General features: G+C 39.4%; 2 protein-coding genes and 1 long non-coding RNA gene across 7 annotated transcripts in view; all 3 read left to right on the top strand.

Moving 5' to 3' along the window:
• Nucleotides 1-4,963, top strand: part of CEP97 (centrosomal protein 97) — a 28,453-nt gene extending 23,490 nt beyond the window's left edge. For both annotated transcript variants that reach the window (XM_033433267.2, XM_004272593.3), the window contains exon 11: nt 204-4,963. In XM_033433267.2, coding sequence (XP_033289158.1) covers nt 204-908 — 705 coding nt within the window. In that variant the 3' untranslated portion in view covers nt 909-4,963. The remainder of the gene's footprint in view (nt 1-203) is intronic.
• Nucleotides 1-25,685, top strand: part of LOC125964457 (uncharacterized) — a 168,444-nt gene that overhangs the window by 41,556 nt on the left and 101,203 nt on the right. The window lies entirely within an intron of this gene.
• The window catches only part of NXPE3 (neurexophilin and PC-esterase domain family member 3), a 52,839-nt gene continuing 46,567 nt past the window's right edge, over nt 19,414-25,685 (top strand). Inside the window, exons 1-4 of one of the 4 annotated variants that reach the window (XM_049710042.1) lie at nt 19,499-19,617; nt 20,366-20,497; nt 22,816-23,006; nt 25,074-25,359. In XM_049710042.1, coding sequence (XP_049565999.1) covers nt 25,267-25,359 — 93 coding nt within the window. In that variant the 5' untranslated portion in view covers nt 19,499-19,617; nt 20,366-20,497; nt 22,816-23,006; nt 25,074-25,266. Of the gene's footprint in view, nt 19,618-20,365; nt 20,498-22,815; nt 23,007-23,119; nt 23,763-25,070; nt 25,360-25,685 lie in introns of those variants that run through there. The other 3 variants (XM_049710043.1, XM_049710045.1, XM_033433264.2) reach the window with 3 other exon arrangements.

The following is a 25,685-nucleotide window of genomic DNA, read 5'->3' as shown; positions in this document are numbered from 1 at the left end:
CCAAGGACGTGAACCACTTGTGCCAGCCAGGTCTAGGCTGGGGGTGCTATGGAAAGGATAAGGGGAGTCAGGTCGTTTCTAACTCCAGTTATGCCATCTGCCATTTACCAACTTCATGAGTGTTGGGGAAGAAAGCTCAAAGGACAGTTGTAAAACAGGCATGATTTATATTTTGTAGTAAAACTATATCCTTTGGTTTATAGGTAAGGTCTCTACAAGCTTGGCAGCAGACGGTGGACCAGCATCTAAGTTCCTGCCGTCCTGATGTTCCTCCCATATCAAGTACTCTGGTGCCATCTAACCCTCCATTATTCACCCAAAGTCAGGAGCCCTCTTCTGATCAAAACTCTGATTGGTTCATTGCTCCTGATGAAGCTTCTCAAGAGAAATCCTTACCAGAATTCCCAGACTCTGGTTTTCATTCCTCCTTAACAGAACAAGTTCACTGTTTACAGGATCCTTTGGATTTTGAAAAAAGTTCCACAGAAGGTAGTGAAAGTTCCATAATGGGGAATTCCATTGACACAGTCAAATATGGCAAAGAGTCAGATATAGGGGATGTTAGTGAAGAGCATGGTGAATGGAGTAAGGAAAGCTCAAACAATGAGCAGGATAATAGTCTGCTTGAACAGTATCTAACTTCAGTTCAACAGCTAGATGATGCTGATGAGAGGACACATTTTGATGAAGGGACGGGAGATAGTAAGCTTCACATAGCTCGTTCCCCTGAAAAGTTAGATGTCTTGTCTGACAGTGCTTCTGTAGATGACACTCATGGCATATCTCCTACTTTGCAAGATGAAATCAATCAGACACCAGAGAATTGTGAATTAAATGCAGAAGTTCAAGGGCAGCAGTCAGAATGTAATTCTACATTTCAGGTATTGCACGTTGGTATTATTGTGTAGCATGTCTTGTTGTTTGGGAAGCAGAAGTCCACTTAATTTAAGAATATTTTCAGTTGGCTTTTTTTGGGAAAGAAGAATATTTCTCCCAATTTTGTTACTATTTATATGGAATTTATATTCTTGTCTCACATTTTCCACATCTTAGGTACTAAGCTGAATCTTCATTTTGACTTAGTTAGCTTTTTACTTAAGCTGTAATGTATCAAACAATATTCATATTGAAAGCCACATGCACTTTATTAACAACTAAATTGAATCAACAGTGTTCCTGTGTTTTTATGTATTCATTTCCTTTCAAAAATAAACTAGACCCAATAAAGATGTTAAAAAATAAATAAATAAATAAACTAGAATACCTTAAAGAAGATAGAAAATTTTACCTTAAAGATATAAATAAGAGAATTTTAATTCTTCTGTATGTGAGGAAATTAATTATGTAGTGAGGAATGCAGTTGGTTACAGTGAACATAAATGACAAATGTAAGGATTGTGAACTACTGAAATTTGCCATCCTCCTTGGAGTAAGAACATGTGTTTTTAAGCCTTTTTCCTCCCTTATGAGTCAAGAGAAGCCTTCTTGTAAGAGAATAGGGAGAAGAGGTAAGATTATATGATTTTTCAGTGGGAATGATTAGATTGTCTCATGGAAAACTTTAGTTAATGCCATGTATCAGTTTTAACATATGAAGCAAAGTGTTCCATCCAGAATTAAAGTCAAGCTTATTTAAAGAGGCAACACAAGACTATTTCTCTTAGGTATAGGCTCCATTCACTTGGAATAATGTCACAGCAAACATTCATTATCTTTTCATTTAGTGATTTTTTTTACCCCTTAGATAAGCACTTATGTGCCAATATATTGCCAGAAATTAATGTTCGTTTTCTTTGTTCCTGCTTTATATTTGCTTATGTTTTTCAGCAGAGACCCATGATCATTTACTTCACTCTTGATCTCTGCCTCATAGAAAAGAACATTTAAAATAATACCAATGGTAGAATATGAAAGACATTTTTTTAAGGACTATTTTCTATCTAAATCTCTGAAAAAGTGCCACATTCAGAAGACAGTTTAATGGTGGTAAAGAAAAAATAAACCTCATTTATTTCTTTACTTATTAAAAGAATATATGTCTGTAACTCCAGGAAGAAATGATAATATTGTGTTTGAATATTATAGATAGATGCATTCGCAAATCAAGGATAATTTTTGGAAGCTTGATGTTTTAATCTTTGAGAATGTTCTGATATCATTGAACAACACATATCTGACTTCCCCCCAATCTATGGACGTACAGTGATTTAAAACTATGGCAATACTTAACTGTTCTCTAAATTTAGGTGCTAAATATGTATTCATTATTCAGTTACAGTCACTAGGTCCCCTTCTTTGAAGTTATATAAAATAAAAGCTGGTCCTTCCAAGAATAAAGTCAGGGATCACATGTTATACTTTGTTGATGGTTAGAAACATTTCTCCAGTATGGGTAAGATGCATTTTTCTCGGTTTATAAATATGTAGCACTCAGGTTGAGAAGACTTGGATTTCATTCTCAGAAATCCAGAATCTCTTGCAAAGGAAATATTTTCTGTCTCATAAACAAAATAGCAGTCTTACATTCAAAGAATTTTCCCTAGCAAAGCATGTATAACATTGAATGCATGTTAAATAAAAGTAGAATTTTAAACTTTTTGAATAATGCTAATTACCTTTTATGAATGGTTTTGAATTTTCTTCTTAAATCTACCCTATTTTTCTATTTTACAGTTAAGTGCCTCATTTGCTGCCCATAGTTAGACAAAGGAAAACCAACTTGCACTGCACTAGTACCAAAGTGCTGCTTCATGGTACATTAATTTCTCATAAAAGCTTCTGAAATGTCGTGGTTCAGTATTACCTAAGTAGGTTTCTCCTGACATCTCCTCCCTCTTCTCTTTTTTTGAGAAATGGCAAAACACAACTGAATTCATTTGAACATCAGCATTTGTCAGCAAGATTTTCTTTTTTACCTTTGTGTTATTTTTCTAGCCCATAAATGCTATTCAACATACTTTTATTTTGAAATTGACAGAATATGATAATGACTAATACTCTGCTGTATTTAACTTCACTGGTTTTGAAGTGCAAGAATATTAAGTAGCCCCCCAACCTTAACTGTACAGATTATCTTGAATGTAAATAGGATGAAAATAATGTAAACTATACCCCCAACCTAGACCTGGCTGGCACACTGTAATTAAAATAATTTATTTAACTAAGATATTTGGTCTTAACTCTGGGCTATTCATTGGTGTGGCTGAAGAGGGAATGGGCCTAGTAAGGTTTGAGAAGTTGAGCTTTAACACAGTCTTTGTGTTTTGCTAATAGGAGAGGTTTAGTGCAGCTGTGCTATTTTAGTTCAGTTCTCTTGATTTTTGGACATTCAATACATCAATTAAATATTCCTTCAGAATCATACCATGTGAGAATTGTAAGGAACCTTAGGGATTGTCTATTCTAATCTCTTTGTTTTAAAGATGAAACTAAAGCACAGAGAACTTCGATGACTTTTCTGAGGTTATAGCTAGTTTATAGAAAAAAAACTGTGGAAACTTAAACGTTATTGTATTCCAAAATTTTATTATATACTTTCTATTATTCTTTACATTTAGTAAGTGAGTAAGAAAGTCTCTACATATTTTTCATTCTCTTTGAAAGACAAAAAAATACTTCTAAGAGAGCTAGAACTCTACCACTCAAGGCAGAGTTGCTTGTAGAAAACAACTGATTCATTCAGAACCCTAAGTGAATTTTCTCCAAGAAATGTGATTTGATTAAAATGGTTCTTAAAGAGTAACGCAGTAGAAACTAACATTTTGAAAGAATAACTGCATCTTGGAGTCTATTTTTTGATGACAAGAAGTATAACAGATTGCTGAGATATATAAAATTTTCTAGTGAAAAGCTAGTTTGATTATATTTCATCTTCAGTTTTACAGAATAACAGATTTAAAGTTTTAACTCTCCTGGTGTGCAGAAAGCTTCAATCATGACAGTTGATATATAAACAATACAGTTTGGTTTTTATAAATTCAATTATAAAAGGCCTTATAATATGCATGTTTTTAGGAAACTATTTAGCCACACAGTTATTAATATGTATGCAGAATACTTTATTCTTGAATTCTTGAGTGTGGATTTTTCTTTTCTTTTGTTTTAGATTATTTTAAATATACAAATACCATAATAGTGTATTTTTCTGTTATCTACTTAAGACAGATCTATTTCCACTTTTAATAAGTATTTTCAGAAACAACATGGACTGAAGATATCATACTATCTCCCTTGGTCGTTTTTTGGGCATCAATTCTTAGAGTTGGATTTATAACAATAACATAAAATATAAAAAAATTTTTTTTCTGGACAATTAAGACATAAAAAGGGGAAATATAAAATAAGTCTGATCAATTTCCCACTTGTAAATGAAAAGTAATTGTTTAATATATATTTTTATTTTGCCACATACCTTATTGAGGAATATTTATTATAATATTTTAACTTTTAAATATGTGACCCCCTCATTTATGAAATAAAGCAGAAAAGGTCTGTAAGGAATATTCTAAACATTTTTAGTGATACTGTTTTCATTGATCAAACCTGTTGTGCCATATTAAATTTAAAAGTCAAGTAAACAGAGTAGTTCTCACAGCCTTGGAGAGAAACAGATAATTAACTGTCTTTTAAAAATAAAGTGCTTTTAATTTGTGTATGAGTAGAAATCATACTATAATTTAATTCCTTAGTTCATTTTAGTGGATAGCAGGAATCACTCTATAGTGGCTTTGTTCATTTTCTAATTAAATTTCTTTGAATGTTTTGTAATAATTTTAATGTTGACAGTATGAGTTTAAAAATAATATGATTTTTCACTATTTTTAGATTTCTCTTTAATTTTATTGTAGAAATAGTAGATGATTTAAAGTGGTTGTGGATTGTTTTATGAAGGCTTAATTTATATTATACTTATTTAATTTGTGTTTGAGTCTCTAATTCTAAATAAAAAGTTTGTACATTTGTTTGAGTGATTCATCTGTTTATTATAGTGATTAGTAGTAATGGTTGTTATTCATTGTGCTTGTAATTATTGGGTAATTAAATAAAATTCAGAACATATTGCAGATAGATTTTTTTTTTTTTTTTTTTTTTGGCTGTACTGCGTGGCATGTGGGATCTTAGTTCCCTGACCAGGGATTGAACCCGTGCCCCTTGCAGTGGAAGCGTGGAGTCATAACCACTGGACAGCTAGATACAAATTCTAAGGAAGGTCCAGAGTATTGTTATATAAGTGAATTTACCGTAAAACAATCCTAGCCGTATGAAAGGAATGCTAATTTAGTTTGGTATAAATTTCATTATTTCCAGGATACTTACTGGAATTCTCTGGGTAGAGAAGAGCAGATATCCCTCAAAGAGCATAGGTGACACTGCCAGTTGCTGTTGAAACAGTGGGTGCTGAAAGTGTTAGGGAGGGAGGGAGTAAATATAGCAGAAGCCTTCTCATTTGACACAGTTAGGACTGTAGTTGGTTGGTGTTATGGACTGAATTGTATCCCCCCGCCCCAAATTCATATGTTGAAGCCCTAACCCCCAAAGTGATTGCATTTGGAGGTAAGGACTTTAAAGAGGTAATTAAGGTTAAATGAGGTCATAAGGATGGGGCTGTAATCCAATAGGACTGGTATCCCTGTAAGAAGAGGAAGAGGCACAAGAAATTGTCTGGGCATCATGCCTAGAAGAAAGGGCATTGGAAGACACAGCAAGAAGGCAGCCATCTGCAAGCCAGGAAGAGAGGTCTCATCAGACACCAAACCTGCTGGCACCTTGATCTTGGACTCCAGCCTCCAGAAATACGAGAAAACAAATTTATGTTGTTTTAAGTCACTCAATCAGTGGAATTTTTTTTTTTTTTTTAAGCGGTACGCGGGCCTCTCACTGTTGTGGCCGCTCCCGTTGCGGAGCACAGGCTCCGGACGCGCAGGCTCAGCGTCCATGGCTCACGGGCCCAGCCGCTCTGCAGCATGTGGGATCTTCCCGAACCGGGGCACGAACCCACGCCCCCTGCATCGGCAGGTGGACTCTCAACCACTGTGCTACCAGGGAAGCCCAATCAGTGGAATTTTATTATGGCATCCTAAGCACAATAATACAGTTGTTTAGTTAAGAATTGATTACAGCAGGAAATAAAAGATGATATATATACCTTAAAATTTAAAAAAATTCTTTATTGAAATATAATTGACATAAAATGAACTGCATATATTTAAAGTGGACACTGATACATTTGACACATGCCCATAACACCATCACAACAGTCAAGAAAATGAACATATTTATCACCCCTGAAAGATAAATCATTTCATAACCCTTCCTTCTGCTTTGGTTTCTTTTACTCAGCATAATTATTTAGCGATTCACCTGATAGTTTATTCTTTTTTATTGTTGAGTCGTATTCCATTGTATGTATTTCCTATGATGTGTTTTTGAGTTTTTTTCCAACTTTATTAAAATTTTTCTTCTAGTTTTATTGAGAAATACTTGACATACAACATTGTGTAAGTTTAAGGTGTACAGTGTTTATCACAATAAGGTTAGCTAACGTATCCATTATCTCACAGTTACAATTTTGTGTGTGTGTGTATGTGTTGAGAACTTCTAAGATCTATTCTCTTAGCAGTTGTCAGAGTTTTATGGTATCATGTCTTATGTTTAAATCTCATTTTGAGTTAATTTTTGTGAGTGGCATAAGATAGGGGTCTGGTTTCATTCTTTGGCATATGGATATCCAGTTTTCCCAACATCATTTATTGAAGAGACTATCCTTTCCCAATTGAGTATTCTTGGCTCTTGTCAAATATTAGTTGACTGTATATGCAAAGGTTTATTTCTGGGCTCTCAGTTCTGTTCCATTGGTCTTTGTGTCTGTTTTTATGCCAGTGCCATACTGTTTTGATTACTATCGCTTTGTAATCAGGAAGTGTGATGCCTCCTACTTTGTTCTTTTTTCTCAGTTTTGGCTTTTTGGGTTCTTTTGTCGTTCCATATGACTTTTAGGATTGTTTTTTCTACTTCTGTAAAATGATGCCATTGGAATCTCGTTAGGGATTGCAATCTATAGATGGCTCTGGGTAATTTAGATGTTTAACAATATTAACCTTCTAATCTATGAACACAGGATATCTTTCCATTTATTTGTGTCTTCCTCAAGTTCTTTCATCAATGTCTTACAGTTTCTTTTTTTTTAAATTTTTTAAATTTCTGGCTGCATTGGGTCTTTGTTGCTGCGCATGGGCTTTCTCTAGTTGCGGCGAGTGGAAGCTACTCTTCATTGCGGTGCATAGGCTTCTCATTATGGTGGCTTCTCTTGTTGTGGAGCACAGGCTCTAGGCACACAGGCTTCAGTAGTTGTGGCATGTGGGCTTAGTAGTTGTGGCTCACAGGCTCTAGAGTGCAGGCTCAGTAGTTGTGGCACACAGGCTTAGTTGCTCCATGGCATGTGGGATCTTCCCAGACCAGGGCTTGAACCTGTGTCCCCTGCATTGGCAGGCAGATTCTTAACCACTGTGCCACCAGGGAAGTCCTTACAGTTTCCAGTGTAAAGAAGTTCACCTCCTTGGTTAAATTTATTCCAAAGTGTATTTATGTGTGTAGTTGATTCACTTTGCTTTACAGCAAAAACTAACACACCATCGTATTTTTTTTTTTTTTTTTTTTGCGGTATGCAGGCCTCTCACTGTTGTGGCCTCTCCCGTTGCAGAGCACAGGCTCCAGCCATGGCTCACGGGCCCAGCTGCTCTGTGGCATGCGGGATCCTCCCGGACCGGGGCACGAACCCGTGTCCCCTGCATCGGCAGGCAGACTCCCAACCACTGCGCCACCAGGGGAGCCCCATTGTATTGTTTTTGATGCTATTGTGATGGGATTGTTTTTTTCTTTTTCAGAGAGTTTGTTATTAGTGTATAGAAATGCAGCTGATTTTTGTATATTGATTTTGTATCCTGCAACTTTTCACTTGTATTCATTGATTAGTTCTAATGGCTTTTTGGTAGCATCTTTAGGGTTTTTTTTTTTTTTTTTGTATAGGATAATGTCATCTGCAAACAGACTGTTTTACTTTTTCCTGATTTGGATACTTTTTTTTTCCTTTTTCTTGCATGATTGCGTTGGCTAGGACTTCAGTATTATGTTGAATAGGAGTGGTGAGAGTGGGCACCCTTATTCCTGATGTTAGAGGAAAAGCTTTGAGCTTTTCACTATTGAGTATGATGTTGGATATGGGCTTGTCATACGTAGCATTTATTATGTTGAGGTATGTTCCTTTTTTTAAAAATAAATTTATTAATTTATTTAATTTTTGGCTGCATTGGGTCTTCCTTGCTGCACGTGGGCTTTCTTCAGTTGCGGTGAGGATGGGCTAATCTTTGTTGCAATGCGTGGGCTTCTCATCATGGTGGCTTCTCTTGTTGTGGAGCACAGGCTCTAGGCATGCAGCCTTCAGTAGTTGCAGCACGTGGGCTCAGTAGTTGTGGCTCACGGGCTCTAGAGAGCAGGCTCAGTAGTTGTGGTGCACGGGCTTAGTTGCTCTGGCATGTGGGATCTTCCAGGACCAGAGCTCAAGCCCGAGTCCCTTTCATTGGCAGGCAGATTCTTAACCACTGCCCCACCAGGGAAGTCCTGAGGTATATTCCTTTTATACTCAGTTGGTTGAGAGTTTTTTGTCATGAATAGATGTTGATTTTGTCAACTGCTTTTTCTGCTTAAATGATCATCTGATTTTTGTCTATCATTCTATTAATGTGATGTATCACATTTATATTTTAAATTATATATTATATATGTTTATATATATAATATATATTTGTATATATTTATATATAATTATTATGTATATCATATGTAATATATAATTATTATATACAGTTGACACTTGAACAACACGGGAGTTAGAGGTGCCAACCCCCCTGCAACGGCAAAAATCCTGGTATAACTTTACAGTCAGCCCTTTGTATCCACAGTTCCACCTCGGAGGGTTCAACTAACTGAGGATTGCGTAATACTGCAGTATGTATTTATTGTAAAAATCCTGTGTATAAGTGGACGGACGTATGCAGTCTAAACCCGTGTTGTTCAAGGGTCAACTGTATATATAAATGTGAAGTATCATATTTGTATTTTATTCTATTCTATTTTTAATTTTTTGGCCACGGTGTGCAGCATGCAGGATCTTAGTTCCCCGACCAGTGGTCAAACCCATGCCCCCTGCGGTGGAAGTGCAGAGTCTTAACCACTGGACCACCAGGGAAATCTCTTATATTTGTATTTTAAATTATATAGTATATATAAATTATATATTTGCATATATCATGTAATTATATATTATACATTATATAATACATATAATTATTTAATAATATATAATTATAATAATGTCAGGTATATATACATACATATTATATATTTGTATGTTATATAATTATATTTATGTAATATTTATGTAATATATAAATAAATATTATATATAAATTATATATATTTGTGTTTGTTGAAAGATCATCCTTGCATGGTGTATGATCCTCTTATTGTACTTTTGAATTCAGTTTGCTGGTATTTTGTTGAGGAAATTTTCACCTGTATTCATTAGGGATATTGGCCTGTAGTTTTCTTTGCTTGTATTCTTATCTGGATTTGGTATCAGCACAAAGCTGGCTTCATAAAGTGAGCTTAGGAGTGTCTTCTCTTCTTCAACTTTTTGGAAGAGTTTGAGAAGGATTGGAATTAATTATTTAAATGTTTGATAGAATTCACCAGTGAAACCATCTGGTCCTAGACTTTTCTTTGTTGGGAGGTTTTTGATTACTGATTCAATCTCCTTACTCATTTTTGGTCTTCTCAGATGTCTTCTTAATTCACTCCTGCTAGATTTTATGTTTCTAGGAATTTCTCCATTTCTTCTAGGCTGTCTAATTTGTTGGTGTATAATTGTTCATTTTAGCCTCTATGATCCTTTGTATTTGTGTGGTATCAGTTGTAATAAGTTTTGGTATTTTGCCTTTTCATTTTCATTTGTCTCAAGATATTTTTTAATGTACCTTTTCAGGAGTGTGTTGTTTAATTTCTATATATTTGTGAATTTTCCAGCTTTACTCCTGTGCTTGATTTCTAGTTTCATTTCACTGTGGTTGGAAAAAATACTTGATATAATTTCTATCTTATTTAATTTGTTGAGAATTGTTTTGTGACCTAACGTACGATCTATCCTAGAAAATGTTCCATGTGCACTTGAGAAGAACGTGTGTTCTGTCACTGTTGGATGGAATGTTCTCTATGTCTGTTAGATCTATTTGGTCTATAGTGTTGTTCAAATCTGCTGTTTCCTTATTGATTCTTTCCATGGATGATTTATCCATTGTTCAGAGTAGAGTATTAAAATTTCCAACTATTATTGTACTATTCTTTATTTCTCTTTTTAGTTCTGTTTGTATTTGCATTATATATTTAGGTACCACGAAGTTAGATGCATAAATATTAATTACAGTTATGTCTTGGTGATGAATTGACCCCTTTATCATCATATAATGAACTTCTTTGTCTCTTTTGACCATTTTTATCTTAAAGTCTATTTTGTCTTAAGTATAGCTACTTGTGCTTTCTTTTGGTTACCATTTGCTTGAAATATCTTTTTCCATTCCTTCACACTGTGTGTGTCCTCAAAACTAAAGTGAGTCTCTTGTAGGCAGCATGTCACTGAATCTTGTTTTTTAATCCATTCAGCCATTCTTGGTCTTTTTTTTTTGGCTGCACCTCGTGGCATGTGGAACTTCCCCGACCAGAGATTGAACCTGTGCCCCCTGCAGTGGAAGCGTGGAGTCTTAACCACTGGACCACCAGGGAAGCCCCATTCTCTGTCTTTTGATTAGAGAATTAAACCATTTATATTTAAAGTTATTATTGATAGGTAAGGACTTATTATTGCCATTTTATTAATTGTTTTCTAACTGTTTTGTAGATTCTTTTTTCCTTGCTTCGTCTTTCTATCTTCCTTTGTGATTTGATGACTTTTTTTGTGGTGGTGTGCTTTAACTCCTTTATTGTAATCTTTTTTGTGTTTACTACAGTTTTTCTTTTGTGTGTGATTACTATGAAGCTTACATAAAGTGTCTTATATTTTTAACATTCTGTTGTAAGCTGATAATCATTTTGATAGCATATAGAAACTTTATACTTTTAGTATACTTTTAGGTAACCTCACATTTAGGTTATTGATGATACATTTTTAACATTGTATATCCAATAAGAAATTTTGGTAGTTACGGTTTTTGTATTTTTTTTTTGTTACAAAGCATTTAATTTCTGGCACATTGTAAGAATTGACATTTAAAAATGAAATTATTATAACATTTTTCTAAATGTCTCATGAGAAATCAAATGCTATAATTTTATAACTACCATAATCCATTTAAAATACATTAATATACTCTTTCATAAGAATTAGAAAATTTCCATTGTTCCTTTTTTATTAACTCATATTTCTATTCCACTATACTCCCAAAGATATTTATCCTAGAATAATATATTTTGTGTTTGAAAATATTTTGTTGATCATCATATCATGCTTATCTGTAACAATATATGCATATAAGTTTAAATTTTAATTTTTAATTTTCTCTAACCATGAGAATTTAAATATTCTGAATTTTTTTCTGGATTAAGTTACCATTATCATTTTTAGTAATGCATTCTTTTTCATTTATTTATTTTTAAAATTTACTTAATTTTTTATTGATGTATAGTTGATATACAATATTATATAAGTTGCAGGTGTACAATATAGTGATTCACAATTTTTAAAGGTTATATTTCATTTATAGTTATTATAAAATATTTGCTATATTCCCCATGTTGTACAGTATCCTGTGGCTTATTTTATACCTAATAGTTTGTACCTCTTAATCCCCTACCCCTATATTGCCCCTCCCACCTTCCCTCTCCCCACTGGGAGCCACTAGTTTGTTCTCTGTGAATCTGCTTCTTTTTTGTTATATTCACTTAGTTTGTTGTATTTTTTAGATTCCATATATAAGCGATATCATACAGTATATATCTTTCTTTGTCTGACTTATTTCACTTAACATAATGCCCTCCAAGTCCATCCATGTTGCTGTAAATGGCAAAATTTCATTTTTTATGGCTAAGTATTCCAGTGTGTGTGTGTGTGTGTGTGTGTGTGTGTGTGTGTGTGTATGTATGTATATATAAACTTCTTCTTTATCCATTTATCTGTTGATGGACACTTAGGTTGCTTCTGTATCTTTGCAATTGTAAATAATGCTGCTATGAACATTGGGGTGCATGTATCTTTTCGAATTAGTGTTTTTGTTTTTTTCAGATATATACCCAGGAGTGGAATTGCTGGGTCATATGGTTGTTCTATTTTTAGTGTTTTGAGAAACCTCCGTACTGTTTTCCACAGTGGCTGCACCAATTTACATTCTCACCAACAGTGTAGGAGGGTTCCCTTTTCTCCATATCCTCACTAACGTTTGTTGTTTGTGTTCTTTTTGATGATACCCATTCTGACAGCTGAGAGGTGATAATCTCATTGTGGTTTTATTTCTCTGATGATTAGTGACCTTGAGCATCTTTTTATATGCCTGTTGGCCATCTGCATCTCCTCTTTGGAAAAATGTCTATTCAGTTCTTCAGCCCATGTTTTTTTTTTTTTTTTTTGCGCTACGTGGGCCTCTCACTGTTGTGGTCTCTCCCGTTGCGGAGCACAGGCTCCGGACACACAGGCCCAGCGGCCATGGCTCACGGGCCCAGCCGCTCCGCGGCATGTGGGATCCTCCCGGACCGGGGCACGAACCCGTGTTCCCTGCATCGGCAGGCAGACTCTCAACCACTGCGCCACCAGGGAAGCCCTTCTGCCCATGTTTTAATTGGTTTGTTTGTTTGTTTTTTGATGTTGAGTTGGATATTAATCCCTTATTGGTCATATCATTTGCAAATATTTTCTCCCATTCAGTGGATTGTCTTTTTGTTTTGTCATTATGGTCATTTTTAGTACATTTCCTTTTTCACTTTTTTTTTTTTTTGGCTGCACCACTCAACTTGTGGGATCTTATTTCCCTGACCAGGGATTGAACCCAGGCCATGGCAGTGAATGTGCTGAATCCTAAACACTGGACCACCAGGGAATTCCCTCCTTTTTAACTTTTAAACTACAGTTGTAAGTAAATTACACAACAACATTGAAATATTAGAGAATCTTATTTTGACTATAGCATTACCAGTGAGTTTTACACATTCATGTTTTTATGATGTCAGCATCTTTTTGTTTCTGCTTGAAGAATACCCTTTACTATTTCTGGTAAGGCAGGTCTCGTGGGGATGAACTCACACACCTTTTGTTTGTCTGGAAAAATTTTTTTCCCAGTTTTATTGAAATATAATTGACATATAACACTGTATAAGTTTAAGGTATACAGCATAAGAATTTGACTTAACATTTATCGTGAAATGATTGTCACAATAAGTTTGGTGAACATCCATATAGATACAAACTTCAAGAAAAAAATTTTTTCCTTGTGATAAGAACTCAAGATTTACTCCTTTAACCACTTCCGTACATAACATACAGCTGTGTTCACATTACCTCCCTGGTACTTATTTATTTTATAACTAGACCATCTTTATCCAACACCCCCTCCCCTGACTTCCCACCTCTGGTAACTGCAAATCTGATCTCCTTTTCCATGAGTTTGTTTTTAAAATATAACTAGATTCTATTCTATTCCATTATTTATTTGTTTATATCAGTACTACACTATATTGATTATTATAGCTTTACACTAAGTCTTGAAACCAGGTTATTTATTTATTTATTGCCATCAGAATAAAGCTCTTTATTCATCTTCCTTGTTTCAAAGAGTCATGGTAGTTCTTACAGTACAGATATCATTTATAGCACATGGTAGCACAGAGCCAAGGCACGCTCAAACACGCTGAGCCCCAGCATCTCCCTGGAGGCGGTCAGTTACAGAAAATCCAAATAGGGACAGAGGGGAAATGCCAGTGAAATGAGAACCCTAGGTCAAGGCTCGGCTTTAGACTTGGGCTGTGATCCTGGGACATCCAGGCAGGACCAAGCTCAAGCCAGAGAGCAGGTCATTCCCAGGAAGTACTGTGACTGGCCTGGATACAGGCCCCCACAGAGAAGACTCATTTAGGAGTATTCAGCAGGCTGAGAGTGCAAGCCACAGAGGGACACAACTTGCTTCTCCCTTGGGGAAACTTGCTCTGGCCTCTCAGCTCCAGAAGGCCAAGGGCCTTTGGCTCCTTTGTTCATTCAGCATAACTTTACTGTTGTCTACTCTGTGCCAGGCCCTGTGCCGGGTGCAGTGGACAAAGAGAGGAATCGGACACAGTCCTTACTTGCAGGGAATTCAGAATATAATAGAAAAATATATTTATAAATAAGTTGTCGTGATTCAAGGTAAAAAGGATGCAGAAAGGAGTCAGACAAACTTGGCCCTCAAGGAGTTCACAGCCTAGCAGAGGCCTAGGCTAGGTCAGAACATGGACAATAACACAGGGCAGCCTGTGATAAGGACCAAAGAGAGGCTCAGGCCATGTGCTCTGGCAGCACAGGGAAGGATGACACAACAGCCACTGGATGACGCAGTAGAGAAAATTCACAGTTTATCAGAGAAGACTGAGCAGCCTAATCTGGCCAAAGTGGAAGTAATGAATCCTACTGCCTTGGGGAGGGGATTGTGCAGCCTCAGGCTGACCTCTGTGCATCCCTTGGGCTACCCAACAGGCAGGGTGCAAGGTCTCTTATCTATGGATGTAGCTGCATGATATCCTGTGGATATCTGAGGGGAGACTGGTGACCAGGGGGAACAGGTCCAGATAACAAGGGCCCATAGTAAAAGTTAGGAGCCTAGGAATGAGTGAACCAGGAGGGCCTCGGGGGTCAGAGGACCGCAGCCTACACAGATCCCACATGCCATGGAGCAACTAAGCCCGTGCGCCACAACTACTGAGCCTGTGCACCACAACTACTGAAGCTCATGAGCCCTAGAGCCCGTGCACTGCAACTACTGAGCCCACATGCTGCAACTGCTGAAGCCCACGTGTCTAGAGCCTGTGCTCCACAACAAGAGAAGCCACCACAATGAGAAGCCCATGCACTGCAACAAAGAGTAGCCCCCGCTCACTATAACTAGACAAAGCCCACATGCAGCAACGAAGAACCAGCACAGCCAAAGAAAAAAAAGAAAACAGAGGGGATTGAAAGCAAGTCAGCAGAATAACACGGCTTTCTGTGTACTTTCTCTTTTGTCTTTGAAGGAAAAGAAAATCTTTTTGCACCTCAAAAAAGATTCTTCTAGGGGCTTCCCTGGTGGTCCAGCGGTTAAGACTCCACACTTCAACTGCAGGGGGCACAGGTTCGATCTCTGGTTGGGGAACCAAGATCCTGCGTGCCACATGGTGCGGCCAAAAAAAAGATTCTTCCAAATTTAGATAATTTAACATACAGAGCTGAGAGAGGAGTCCTTTTAAAATGCCATAAACTGAAGCTGACTCCCAATTTGGTGATTAGGTGGATATTGGTAATTGTTTTAGATATATCTGAATCAGCAAGAGTAATCGTTTCCAAACTTTTTGCTAATCAAAATATTGGGAGTACATATTGCATGATTCCATTTATATGACATTCTGGAAAAAGGCAACACTATAGGGAGAGAAAACAGGATTAGTGGTAGCCGAGAGCTGAGGGCAGGTGAGGCTGCTCGTGGGAATTTTTAGGTGATGAAACTATTCTATACAGTACTGTGGCTGTGGATACATGATTCTAGATATTTGTCAAAACCTACACAAAGACTGAAGTTTTACTATATGCAAATTTTACCCCCCATCTTAACTAGGATATCAGGGGATCTCAAGATGGAATGAGGACTATGACAAATGAATTTTTTTTTTTTTTTTTTTTTTTTTTTTTGCGGTACACGGTCCTCTCACTGTTGTGGCCTCTCCCGTTGCGGAGCATAGGCTCCGGACGCACAGGCTCAGCGGCCATGGCTCACGGGCCCAGCCGCTCCGCGGCATGTAGGATCTTCCCGGACCGGGGCACGAACCCGTGTCCCCTGAATTGGCAGGTGGACTCTCAACCACGGCGCCACCAGGGAAGCCCCAAATGAATATGTTTTACAGATGTATGACATAAACTCACTGAAGGGGATAGGAAAAAGGGAGATGACCTAAGTAACTTTGGAAAATTGTTTTGACTGTATACTGTAAGTGTCAGTCCGTTTGGGCTGCTATAACAGAATACCATAGACTGGGTGGCTTATAAACAAGAGAAATTTATTTTTCACAGTTCTGAAGGCTGGAAATCCAAGAACAAGGCATTCAGTGTCTGGTGAGGGCCAGCTTCCTATTTCATAGATGGCCATTTTCTCACTGTGTCATCATATGGTGGAAGGGGTGAAGGAACCCTCTGGGGAGAGTGGAGCAAAGGAATACGCATTAAGTCTGAAACAGGGAAAAATACTCCCAAACAAGGCAACAAGCTCAGCACAAGCCACAAGCTTTTACCTCTTGGTCAGGAAGTGTTCCAAGCCAGAGCCTCATGCCTGAAAGACTGCCTTTCCCAACAAGAGGCAATTAAGGTTAAATGAGATCATAAGGCTGTGGCCCTAACCTGATGAGAATGGTGTCTTTATAAGAGGAGGCAGAGACACCAGAGAGTTCTCATTCTCTCTGCCATGTAAGGACACATTGAGAAGGCTTACCTACAAGTCAGGAAGGGAAATCTCACCAGGAACTGAATCAGCTGGCATCTTGAACTGGGGCTTCCAGCCTCCAGAACTGTGAGAAAATAAATTTCTGTTGTTTAAGCCACTCAGCCCATGGCACCCTGAGCAGACTAATACAGGCACCAAATACCTCTTCTAGTCTCCACCCTTGGCAGCATCCTCTCACTGTCTGTGGTGTTTTGGAATAAGGTGGTTGGTATCCAATGTGACAGCAGTCACTTATTTTGAACAATGGCTTGATGGTTCTTCCGGCCCAAATTTCAGTCACTTGTTCAAAAAGAGGAAGCAAAGGAACTGAATCAGGAGCTGACATGGACTCAGGAGTGCTTATGCAGCAAGCTTCTGCCATCAGAGATGGAGCCAGACTTGCTGGTGAATACCCCTCAAGTTAGCTGCATCATAAACAAGCTTAATTTGCTTTTGTTTATCTAAACTTAGGATCCATTCTTTGTTTTACTTAGAGAAATAAAATTTAGTAACATTAGCATCTAAACCATTTCTGCAGACAGGTCAGAAATGACCAGTTCCTTTGGTTTCATAACAAAATATACAAACCTATGTTCTCATTTTTTTCTCCCAGCTCAAAGTTAGGTTATCATAAATGCAACATTTAGAAATTCCTTATGCTATGTCATAACCTGAGATAGGGAATTCAAGAGGAAGAGATTTGGGACACTCTTTTAGGTACTTTTCATTTGTCTTCTCACTTATTCCTAAGTGCAGGTGGTGTTGCCCCTAATTTACAGTTGAGGAAATGAACTCAGAGAAGTTAAGTACTTTGTTTGGGATGGCACTGCTAATAAGAGACAAAGCTGTGAATTAGACTGAGTCAGGCTAGGATCCAAAGTGCATGTTTTTTTTGTACAGTAGTACTCTCCACTGGGAGTGTGGTGACTTTGCAGTCAGAGATCTTTTAAGAATCTAGTAGTGATGGACAGGCATCTCTGGTCCCTGCCACTCTTGTTTGTGTCTGTAATAACTGTAAAATATAAGATCACTAAAATGCCTGAGGGTTCTGAGTGCCTGTGTGAATGGGGGTTAATAAGGCTCACCAATGGTCCCAAATCATGACTAGGAGCCAGCATGTCCTATTTAAGTATTAGCCACTTGCCAGACAGCCAAACTGTGAAAGACAGGTGGCAGGGAGTCCACCTACTGGAAGATGGGACTTAGAGCAGAAGCCTATTATATGGGGCTGTTGATCATTAGGCACAGAGGCAATGGAAACCACCTTTTATGAGTCCAAAAGGCTGATCCTCGAGAAAGAAGAATGAAATGATTACTCCAGAAGAGACTGCCCCATGTAGAACCTCCTTTTATTCCAGTCATATGGGTTACCCATGCATGCAGGTCTGACATGAAAACTTCTGAATGAGCACATAGAGTCCGTTGTGGTCAGTAAATGTCAAATATTTTGACCTTGGAACAATAGTCTTGGGCAGTCTACTTTTGTTTTTTTTGTTGTTGTTTGTTTGTTTGTCTTTTTGGCTGTGTTGGGTCTTCGTTGCTGTGAGCAGGCTTTCTCTAGTTGCAGCGAGCGGGGGCTACTCTTCGTTGTGGTGTCGGGTTTCTTGCTGTGGTGCCTTCTCTTGTTGTGGACCATTGGCTAGGGCCAGGGCTTCAGTAGTTGCAGCACACCTGCTCAGCAGTTGGCAAGGGAGGGCCCTAGAGTGCATGGGTGGGGCAGTCTACTTTTAGAGGCTGCGTTTTGCTGGGATAAACTGGGGTTAACCCCACTGTGTTCCCAGCCCTGAGGAACACGGAGCACTCCTGCCATCTCTTCCGGTTTCCTGAGCAAGTGCTTCTGTCTTCGAAGGACTCTCAGTTCCTGAATTTCACATAGTTGCTACAGATGTTTTACTGCTTAGAAGAAAGTCCAAAATAGGATTACCTAGAATTCGGGTGTGTGTGGGGCGAGTATTCAGGTCTTTTTGCTGGAAGACCCATGTCACGTACAGGGCGAGTAAAAGCAAAAGGGTTGTTTTAAGGGCTAACAGAATACGTCCACTAATTTCAAGCAAGGAAAGATTCAAGGACCCAATGGCTCTCTGCTGGAGCTTGGCAAATCTTTTTTTTTTTTTAATTAATTAATTTTGGCTGCCTGGGGTCTTCATTGCGGTGCGCAGGCTTCTCATTGCAGTGGCTTCTCTTTGTTGTGGAGCATGGGCTCTAGGCATGCAGGCTTCAGTAGTTGCAGCACGCGGGCTCAGTAGTTGTGGCTCACAGGCTCTAGAGTGCAGGCTCAATAGTTGGGGTGCACGGGCTTAGTTGCTCTGCAGCATGTGGGATCTTCCCGGACCAGGGCTGGAACCGTTGTCCCCTGCATTGGCAGGTGGATTCTTAACCACTGCGCCACCAGGGAAGCCCCAGCTTGGCAAATCTTATTTCTCTGGTGCAGGGAACAAAACATTGCGCCACTGAGCGGAAAGACGGCCCAAGTAGGGGCATCTGGGGTTTGGTCACTTAGGCAGAGAAGACAAAAGCTTCGAAATGGATGCTCCCTGGGGAAACCCTGATGTCTGAGGGCGACAGGAGCTGGGGTCCTGATAGGGGCCAGAGCTCAGACCACAGGGCGACAGCAGCAGGACACCCTCCCGCGTGAGCCCAGTGGTGCGGAGCTCGACAGGCGCCAACTCTGCGTCTTTGCTCCGGGGGACGCTTGCGCTCCAAGCCCGCGGCTGTCAGTCAGCGCCCTCGGTCCGCCCCTCCCAGAGCTTAACCAATCGCAGCCGGGGGTCGGGGGTGAGGCGACACAGCTGGTCCCGGAAGCCGGGGCCAGGCGGCCTGGTGCAGCTGCGGCGGGCGTTGGGGTACCCGGCAGCCGGAGGGCGCACGTCGGGAGGCCAGAGCGGAGGTGAGTGCCAGCCTGCGGCTTGTGCTCCAGGGCCGGGCCGGGCCGAGCCTCTGCCGCCCGAGCGAACCATTGCCTGGCTCCTCCCGGGCGCCTCTCGGCTGCTAAGCCCCTTCCTCCGCGCTTTGGCTCTCGAGCTCCCGGCCCGGTGCAGAGGAGCTGCAGCCTCGGGGTCATGGCTGGGGCATCTGAACCTGGAACGGGAGGCTCCGGCCCAAGGCGGGGCAGAGTTAAAGCCACTGGCTGCCGCAGCCTTGGTCCGGAGTAGCCCGAGCTGTAGCCGGTCCCTGGGCGGGGCTGGGCGCGAGCATCTCCATCCTCAGCTTTCTCGACTTGCTGCAACACCCGCAGGAGCAGCCGCAGCGCGGCGGAGCCCAGACTTCCGGGCCGCTAAAGACCCCTTCCCCTAATACCTTTTCTAAGCGAGTGCGGGGCACTTGGAGACGCCTCCCTCCTCTGCCCGCATCTCCAGTCTCATCGCTGCTCCGAGACCCAGCTGCCTCTTGGCTGGCGGTCCTCTAATGCGTTGGACTATTCTGGTTTTACTGAGCTGTCGTTTTGGGACATCAGCTTGAGGTCACTTGGGTAAAGTGTGACTCTACAAGGTGTGATGTGGAGACTCTGCCTGGCCTGTCGCTCATCTCCACTTGATCAAAGACCACTAGTGTGGTGGTAAGAGGGGTTCACAGGATTTATACAAAATTTGTAATTGTCTGTAAAATTTTCCTTGCTTTCATTATTTATTCTAAAGGAGGATTGTTGCCACATTTTCTAAAGAATAAAGGATCACGCTGCTCTGATGGATCTCTCCCCTTCTCACTGTGGTTAATTATCATTTGGAACATCAGCGTGCTCTTGAAGCTGGCGGCACTCCCAGACCCTGGTAACTGTCTCAGTCCACGCAGTAGAACAGCACACTGTTCCTCCATAGTGTTTGGGCTCCGCTTTCCTTTGACTGTGTTTAACATCTTCTGTGTCTTTCATCCTCACAATCTCTCTGGGCCTGATACAGTGCAGTTATTTGTTATTGAGAAAGGAAATGAAAGGCTAGATCCCTGAAGTAGGGTTGGCTATCCCCATTGACCCAGAATCGGATTGTCCTGGAGGGACAATGTAAGTTACAATTCAAGCATCATTTCTGAAAGGCCATCCCTGAGCAATTTGTACAAATAAGACCCTCTGGCCACTCTATACCATTGGTTCTCCTAGCTGGCAATGTATTATAATTATCTGCAGACCTTAAATAAAAACTGTTTCTCGGGCCCTACTCCTATGGATTCTGATCCAGTTGGTTGAGTGGAATGCAGGCATTGGTATTTTTATAAGCTTCTGGGATGATAATTAATGGGCATGCAAGGTTAAAGACCACCGCCTATCAACATGCCCTATTTTTTTCTTATAGCGCTTATTGCTCTGTGACTTATTTAACTGATTTGTTTACTTCTCTACCCTACTGCCCCCGGGTATTATGAAAGCATTGGGGTGCTGCTTTGAAAGAAGAGAAGGCCTATGTGAGTCAGCATTTTGGGCATGTGAGATGGGGGTACATGAAAGAGAAATGGAATGGAATATGGGGAAACAAGTCCTGTAGACTTCTGTCGCTGTGTAGACTCCTGTCCCTGCTTCATTTTTATCCAAGGATTGATCTTATTTGGTTGACCCATCATCATCATGGTCTTGGATGAGTCTCCAGTTCTTTCTCTAGACGTTCCCCTGTTAAGTTTCAAGGTTTTACTCAGCAACCTATGAAATACAGCTGATCTTTGGAAAGTTCGAGACATGAACATTTAAGTCGGGATATATTCCATGTAAATCTGTGCTTTTGTCTTTTATGTGTGGGGTCCTTGTATTCTGAATTAAAATTCTAGATACTTGCTCTGACAAGTACATCTATGTGGCTGGCAGGTCAGAGTATTTAGGATGGGGACTGTTCCAGAAACTGGGTGTGTGGTTGTTCAGTAATGTATTATTTTTGTGTAGTGGTTGTCTAGGATCGTTAGCCCCCCCAGAGGGTGGGGTTGCTGCCTAATTTTTATTTATTTATTTTTGGCTGCGTTGGGTCTGTGTTGCTGCGCGCGGGCTTTCTCTAGTTGCGGCGAGCAGGCTTCAGTAGTTTAGCACGCGGGCTCTAGAGTGCAGGCTCAGTAATTGTGGCACACAGGCTTAATTGCTCCGTGGCATGTGGGATCTTCCCGGACCAGGGCTGGAACCCGTGTCCCCTGCATTGGCAGGCGGATTCTTAACCACTGCGCCACCTGGGAAGCCCCTAATTTTCTTTTTAGTACTGAACTCAAGTATTTCATTTGTGTTACTGACAATTGTAATTCCAAGTGATATAAGCAATCACTTTGTAATTCTCTTGTGAGATGGGGGTAGGAGGTCAGGTACCTAATGGCAGTATAGGGTTGTTGCCACAGGCCATAAAGAATTTAGATTGGCTGGTAAATAGTCTTAATCAAAATTTGGCAAAACAGACCCAGCAGACCATGGATTTTACTTTTTGCTTGTCATTTGAACATAAATATGAAGCATGAATAAGTGGTGCTCTAACATTTCAGAAAGATTTGAAAACAAGACTGCTCAAGTTGAGATTCCTCATGGAGTGATCACAACTTTTAGATGTGTCCAGATACTTCTTGTTTTCTCTAGTGGTAGGATGGGTCATTGAACTACATGATGATTCTAGTCTATAAGAAAATAAGGACCTACTGTATAGCACAGGGAACTCTACTCAATACTCTGTAATGGCCTATATGGGAAAAGAATCTAAAAAGGAGTGGATATATATATATGTATAATTGATTCACTTTGCTGTACCCCTGAAATCAGCACAGCATTGTAAATCAACTATACTCCAATAAAAATTTAAAAAAAAAGAAAAATAACATATGGAGCTTTTATCTGTGGTTTATATTTTTTCCAGTTATGTTGCTATTTATAAGGTTTTGACCTTTAGCTCAGATCTGAGAATGATTTGCCCTATGTAAGTTCATGAGTATAAATAGCCACTTATTGTTGGGTTTTTTTTTTTTTTATTACTAGGAAAGGAAATGTTCCTATCCTTATTCCGCCCACTACTTTGTACTGAAATCTATGTACATCTCTTTGCTATAAAATTGTATTCTTGATTTCAAATATATTTTCCTTTGCTTCATTTTCAATATCTTTAACCTGTATTTCATGTGCTTATCTCTGTTGCAGCAGGAAGAATGGTATAAAAATGAAAAACTTCAACATGTGCTTCGAATGTGACAAGAAAAGAATAAGGGCTCTCACAATTGCTTGAGTTCAGATTTTACACTGGAAGGAAAGTTAGATGTAAACCCTAATTTCTTAGTTCTAATAAGTATCTCTTCTTGGGAACTGGAAATTTCCAAAAAAAAAAAAAAAAGGTAAATTAAATTCAATTATATTTTTTAATTTTTTGGTTGATCTAGGAAACTTTTTTTTTAGAGTCATTCCTATCTAGCACTGTTGTTCTTACTCAATTCTAAGGCAATTTGAGATACCAAATGATATTTTCCTGCTCTCTTTGCAAATAGATTTCTTGCTATAATGCCTAGGTTTTATACTTGTAGGAAAACCCCAGAAATCTGTTACAGATTTCTTTTTTCACTTTGGAATCTTTCATTTTAAATTTGTTTTCTCATATCTGATTTAATGCCTTGTTTCTCCTTATAAGCTCATCTTTAATTATTACTTTTAGAAACCAGCTTTTTTCTTTATATTTGTGAGTTTTATTTCCTGGTGAAGATGAAGGAGAAAAACAACAACCACCCAGAGGTGACAACCATCAACATTTTAGTATGTGTCTTTTCAAAGAGAGGTCTGTCTAGTACACCTCATCTAGTAGTACACCTGTATCTACTTAGGTGTACAGATGGATCTCTCAATCTCAGTGTTCCACCTACTTGTAGCAGGAAGTCAGATCTTTTCCTGGCATGACCTTCCATAATGATTTTTATAAGAAGTCCCTGGCTGTGAGGGGCTTCTTGCATGTTTGCATTGCTGCCTATAAGGCCTTTCGTTCCTTTAGCTCTGAAGTCTGCTGCCCTTGTGCCGTCCTTCTGCGCCACTGACCATTGCTGTGCTGCTGCTGAACAGCTCTGAACCACACTGACGTCCTCTGAGCTGCTGGCCTTTCCACAGTACGTAGACCACGGCTATCGTGGTGCAGTGGAGTATTATCTTTGGTATATCATGTAAAGAGCTAAGTACTGGGAAGGAATCAAAAAGTATGATACATTGTTATCCTTAAGTTGCCTTTCTCTGATATATAGTTTCTGTTTTTTTTAAAATATAGTCTTAATTGGTATAGAGTAGTTGGGGAGATGAGAAATGAATAGAAATACAGAGATCAGCTGAGAAGTGAAAAACGTAAGTGTTGTGGGAATTCTGAGGATGGAAAGCATACTGGAATAGCTTAGCCTTGTCTCCTTTATGAAGCTGGGGTGAGGAAGTGTTGTTGTATGTCCTTGTGGTATGGGACTTGTGGTATGGTAACGTATTAGACCAGAAGAGTGGAGGAGTGAGGGAAGAGGGGGCTTGCCAGGTCCAACACAAAACTGTAGGAGTATTGGTGCAGCTGAGGGAGTCTGAAGTCCTCTGCACTGTGGTTATGCACCCTTTTCACCTTTACCTCTCTATCCTGCCTTGCATGGAAAGCCTCACTGGGAACTAAACACTAACATTTTCACTGCTTACCTATATCATAAAAGCAGCTGGGGAGAGCATTTTAAAATAATTACGTGGAAGAACAGTTAGGAGCCACATACTCTCAAGTCTTCTGCCTCTAGCAGGTGTGATGAAGGATTTCGGTGAGCTGTTACTCCTGAAGCTTAGCTTTCCTCTCCTACATCTTCAGGGCAGGTGTCTTTCCTCCTGTGCCTTGTTACTCAGCTGAGGGGGCATCAGAACCACATGTGTGGTGAGGGAGCCAGAAACCCAAAGGGTGTTTCCTGTCTCCTGCCATACAGAGGGATGGCATCCCTGTTTTCCAGAGGTTATCAGAATGGTTTGCACCTAATCCCAGATCTTCTCATAAAATCACAGGTTTTCTTCTTACTGCTCTTTAAATATAATTACTCTAGTAATGTAATAAAACTTAAACTGTAAGGGAAGGGAAGTGGTTTTATTTACTTAGACCTCTTTAGAATATTAACACTTGAATTTTGTAATTTCTAAGGGTTTGAAGATACTCTTCTTTGCTCTCTTAAAAGTTAAAACCTAAATAGGTAGTAGGACAAATATCCCTGTATTTACACAGAAGCCTGGAGCTGAGTTTAAGTAGATTGTCCAGATATGGAATAGATGTTACTGTGCTCTGTTTCTTTGCTTTCTCTTATGACTTTGGGTCTTCAGTAAGGTTAAGGAAGAGGAAATATGGTGTCTTTCCTTTTACTCCACTCTAAGCTGTTGTAATTGGTAATCTGTTTTCTCATCTCCCCTCTTCGAAGGAGTCCTTTGGAGAAAAATGTGCTTCTTAAATCAACCCCAGTTGCTCTTTTATACAAAGAACTCGTAAGTAAACTAGCAGAAAAGAAGCAAGTCAAACTGAAAGCTCATCTGCCGCTCAGAAAAACAAAGACATGGCGTTTTAAGGAGTGAAGGGAGCATGGTGTCGGCCATGGGTGATCAAGACACAGCCAGACAATGTGGATCAGTTTCTTCAAACTACGTTTTTTCTGCTGTCTGCTTGCAGTATTGATGGTGGTAGTGCTGGTCATCAATGTCACTCAGGTGGAGGTGAGTACTCAGCATGCTGCTTCATAACTAAGGGAACCAAGTCGAGGGATTTGGGGCTAATTAGCCTGGAAAGTGTTGATCATCTGGAAACTTATCTCAGTCACAGTTCCCGTTTTCATTCATTCAATAAGTGTTTGAGTGCCTTCAATGGTTATATACTGTGCTAGTCACCAAAGGTGTGGTGGTTTCTTCACTATGGAGTTCGTATTCTAAATGTGCATGGGAGAAAATAAGAGTAATAAGTAATCATAGAATATAATAATAAATGATAATTAGAAATTGTGAGAAGTATTGTAGAGAAAAGAAAGTGGGTTCTCTAGAGTAGC

The sequence above is a fragment of the Orcinus orca genome, chromosome 5 (assembly GCF_937001465.1).
Source record: "Orcinus orca chromosome 5, mOrcOrc1.1, whole genome shotgun sequence".
Taxonomy (NCBI): Eukaryota; Metazoa; Chordata; class Mammalia; order Artiodactyla; family Delphinidae; genus Orcinus; species Orcinus orca.
This window is presented reverse-complemented; position numbering and strand designations above follow the sequence as displayed.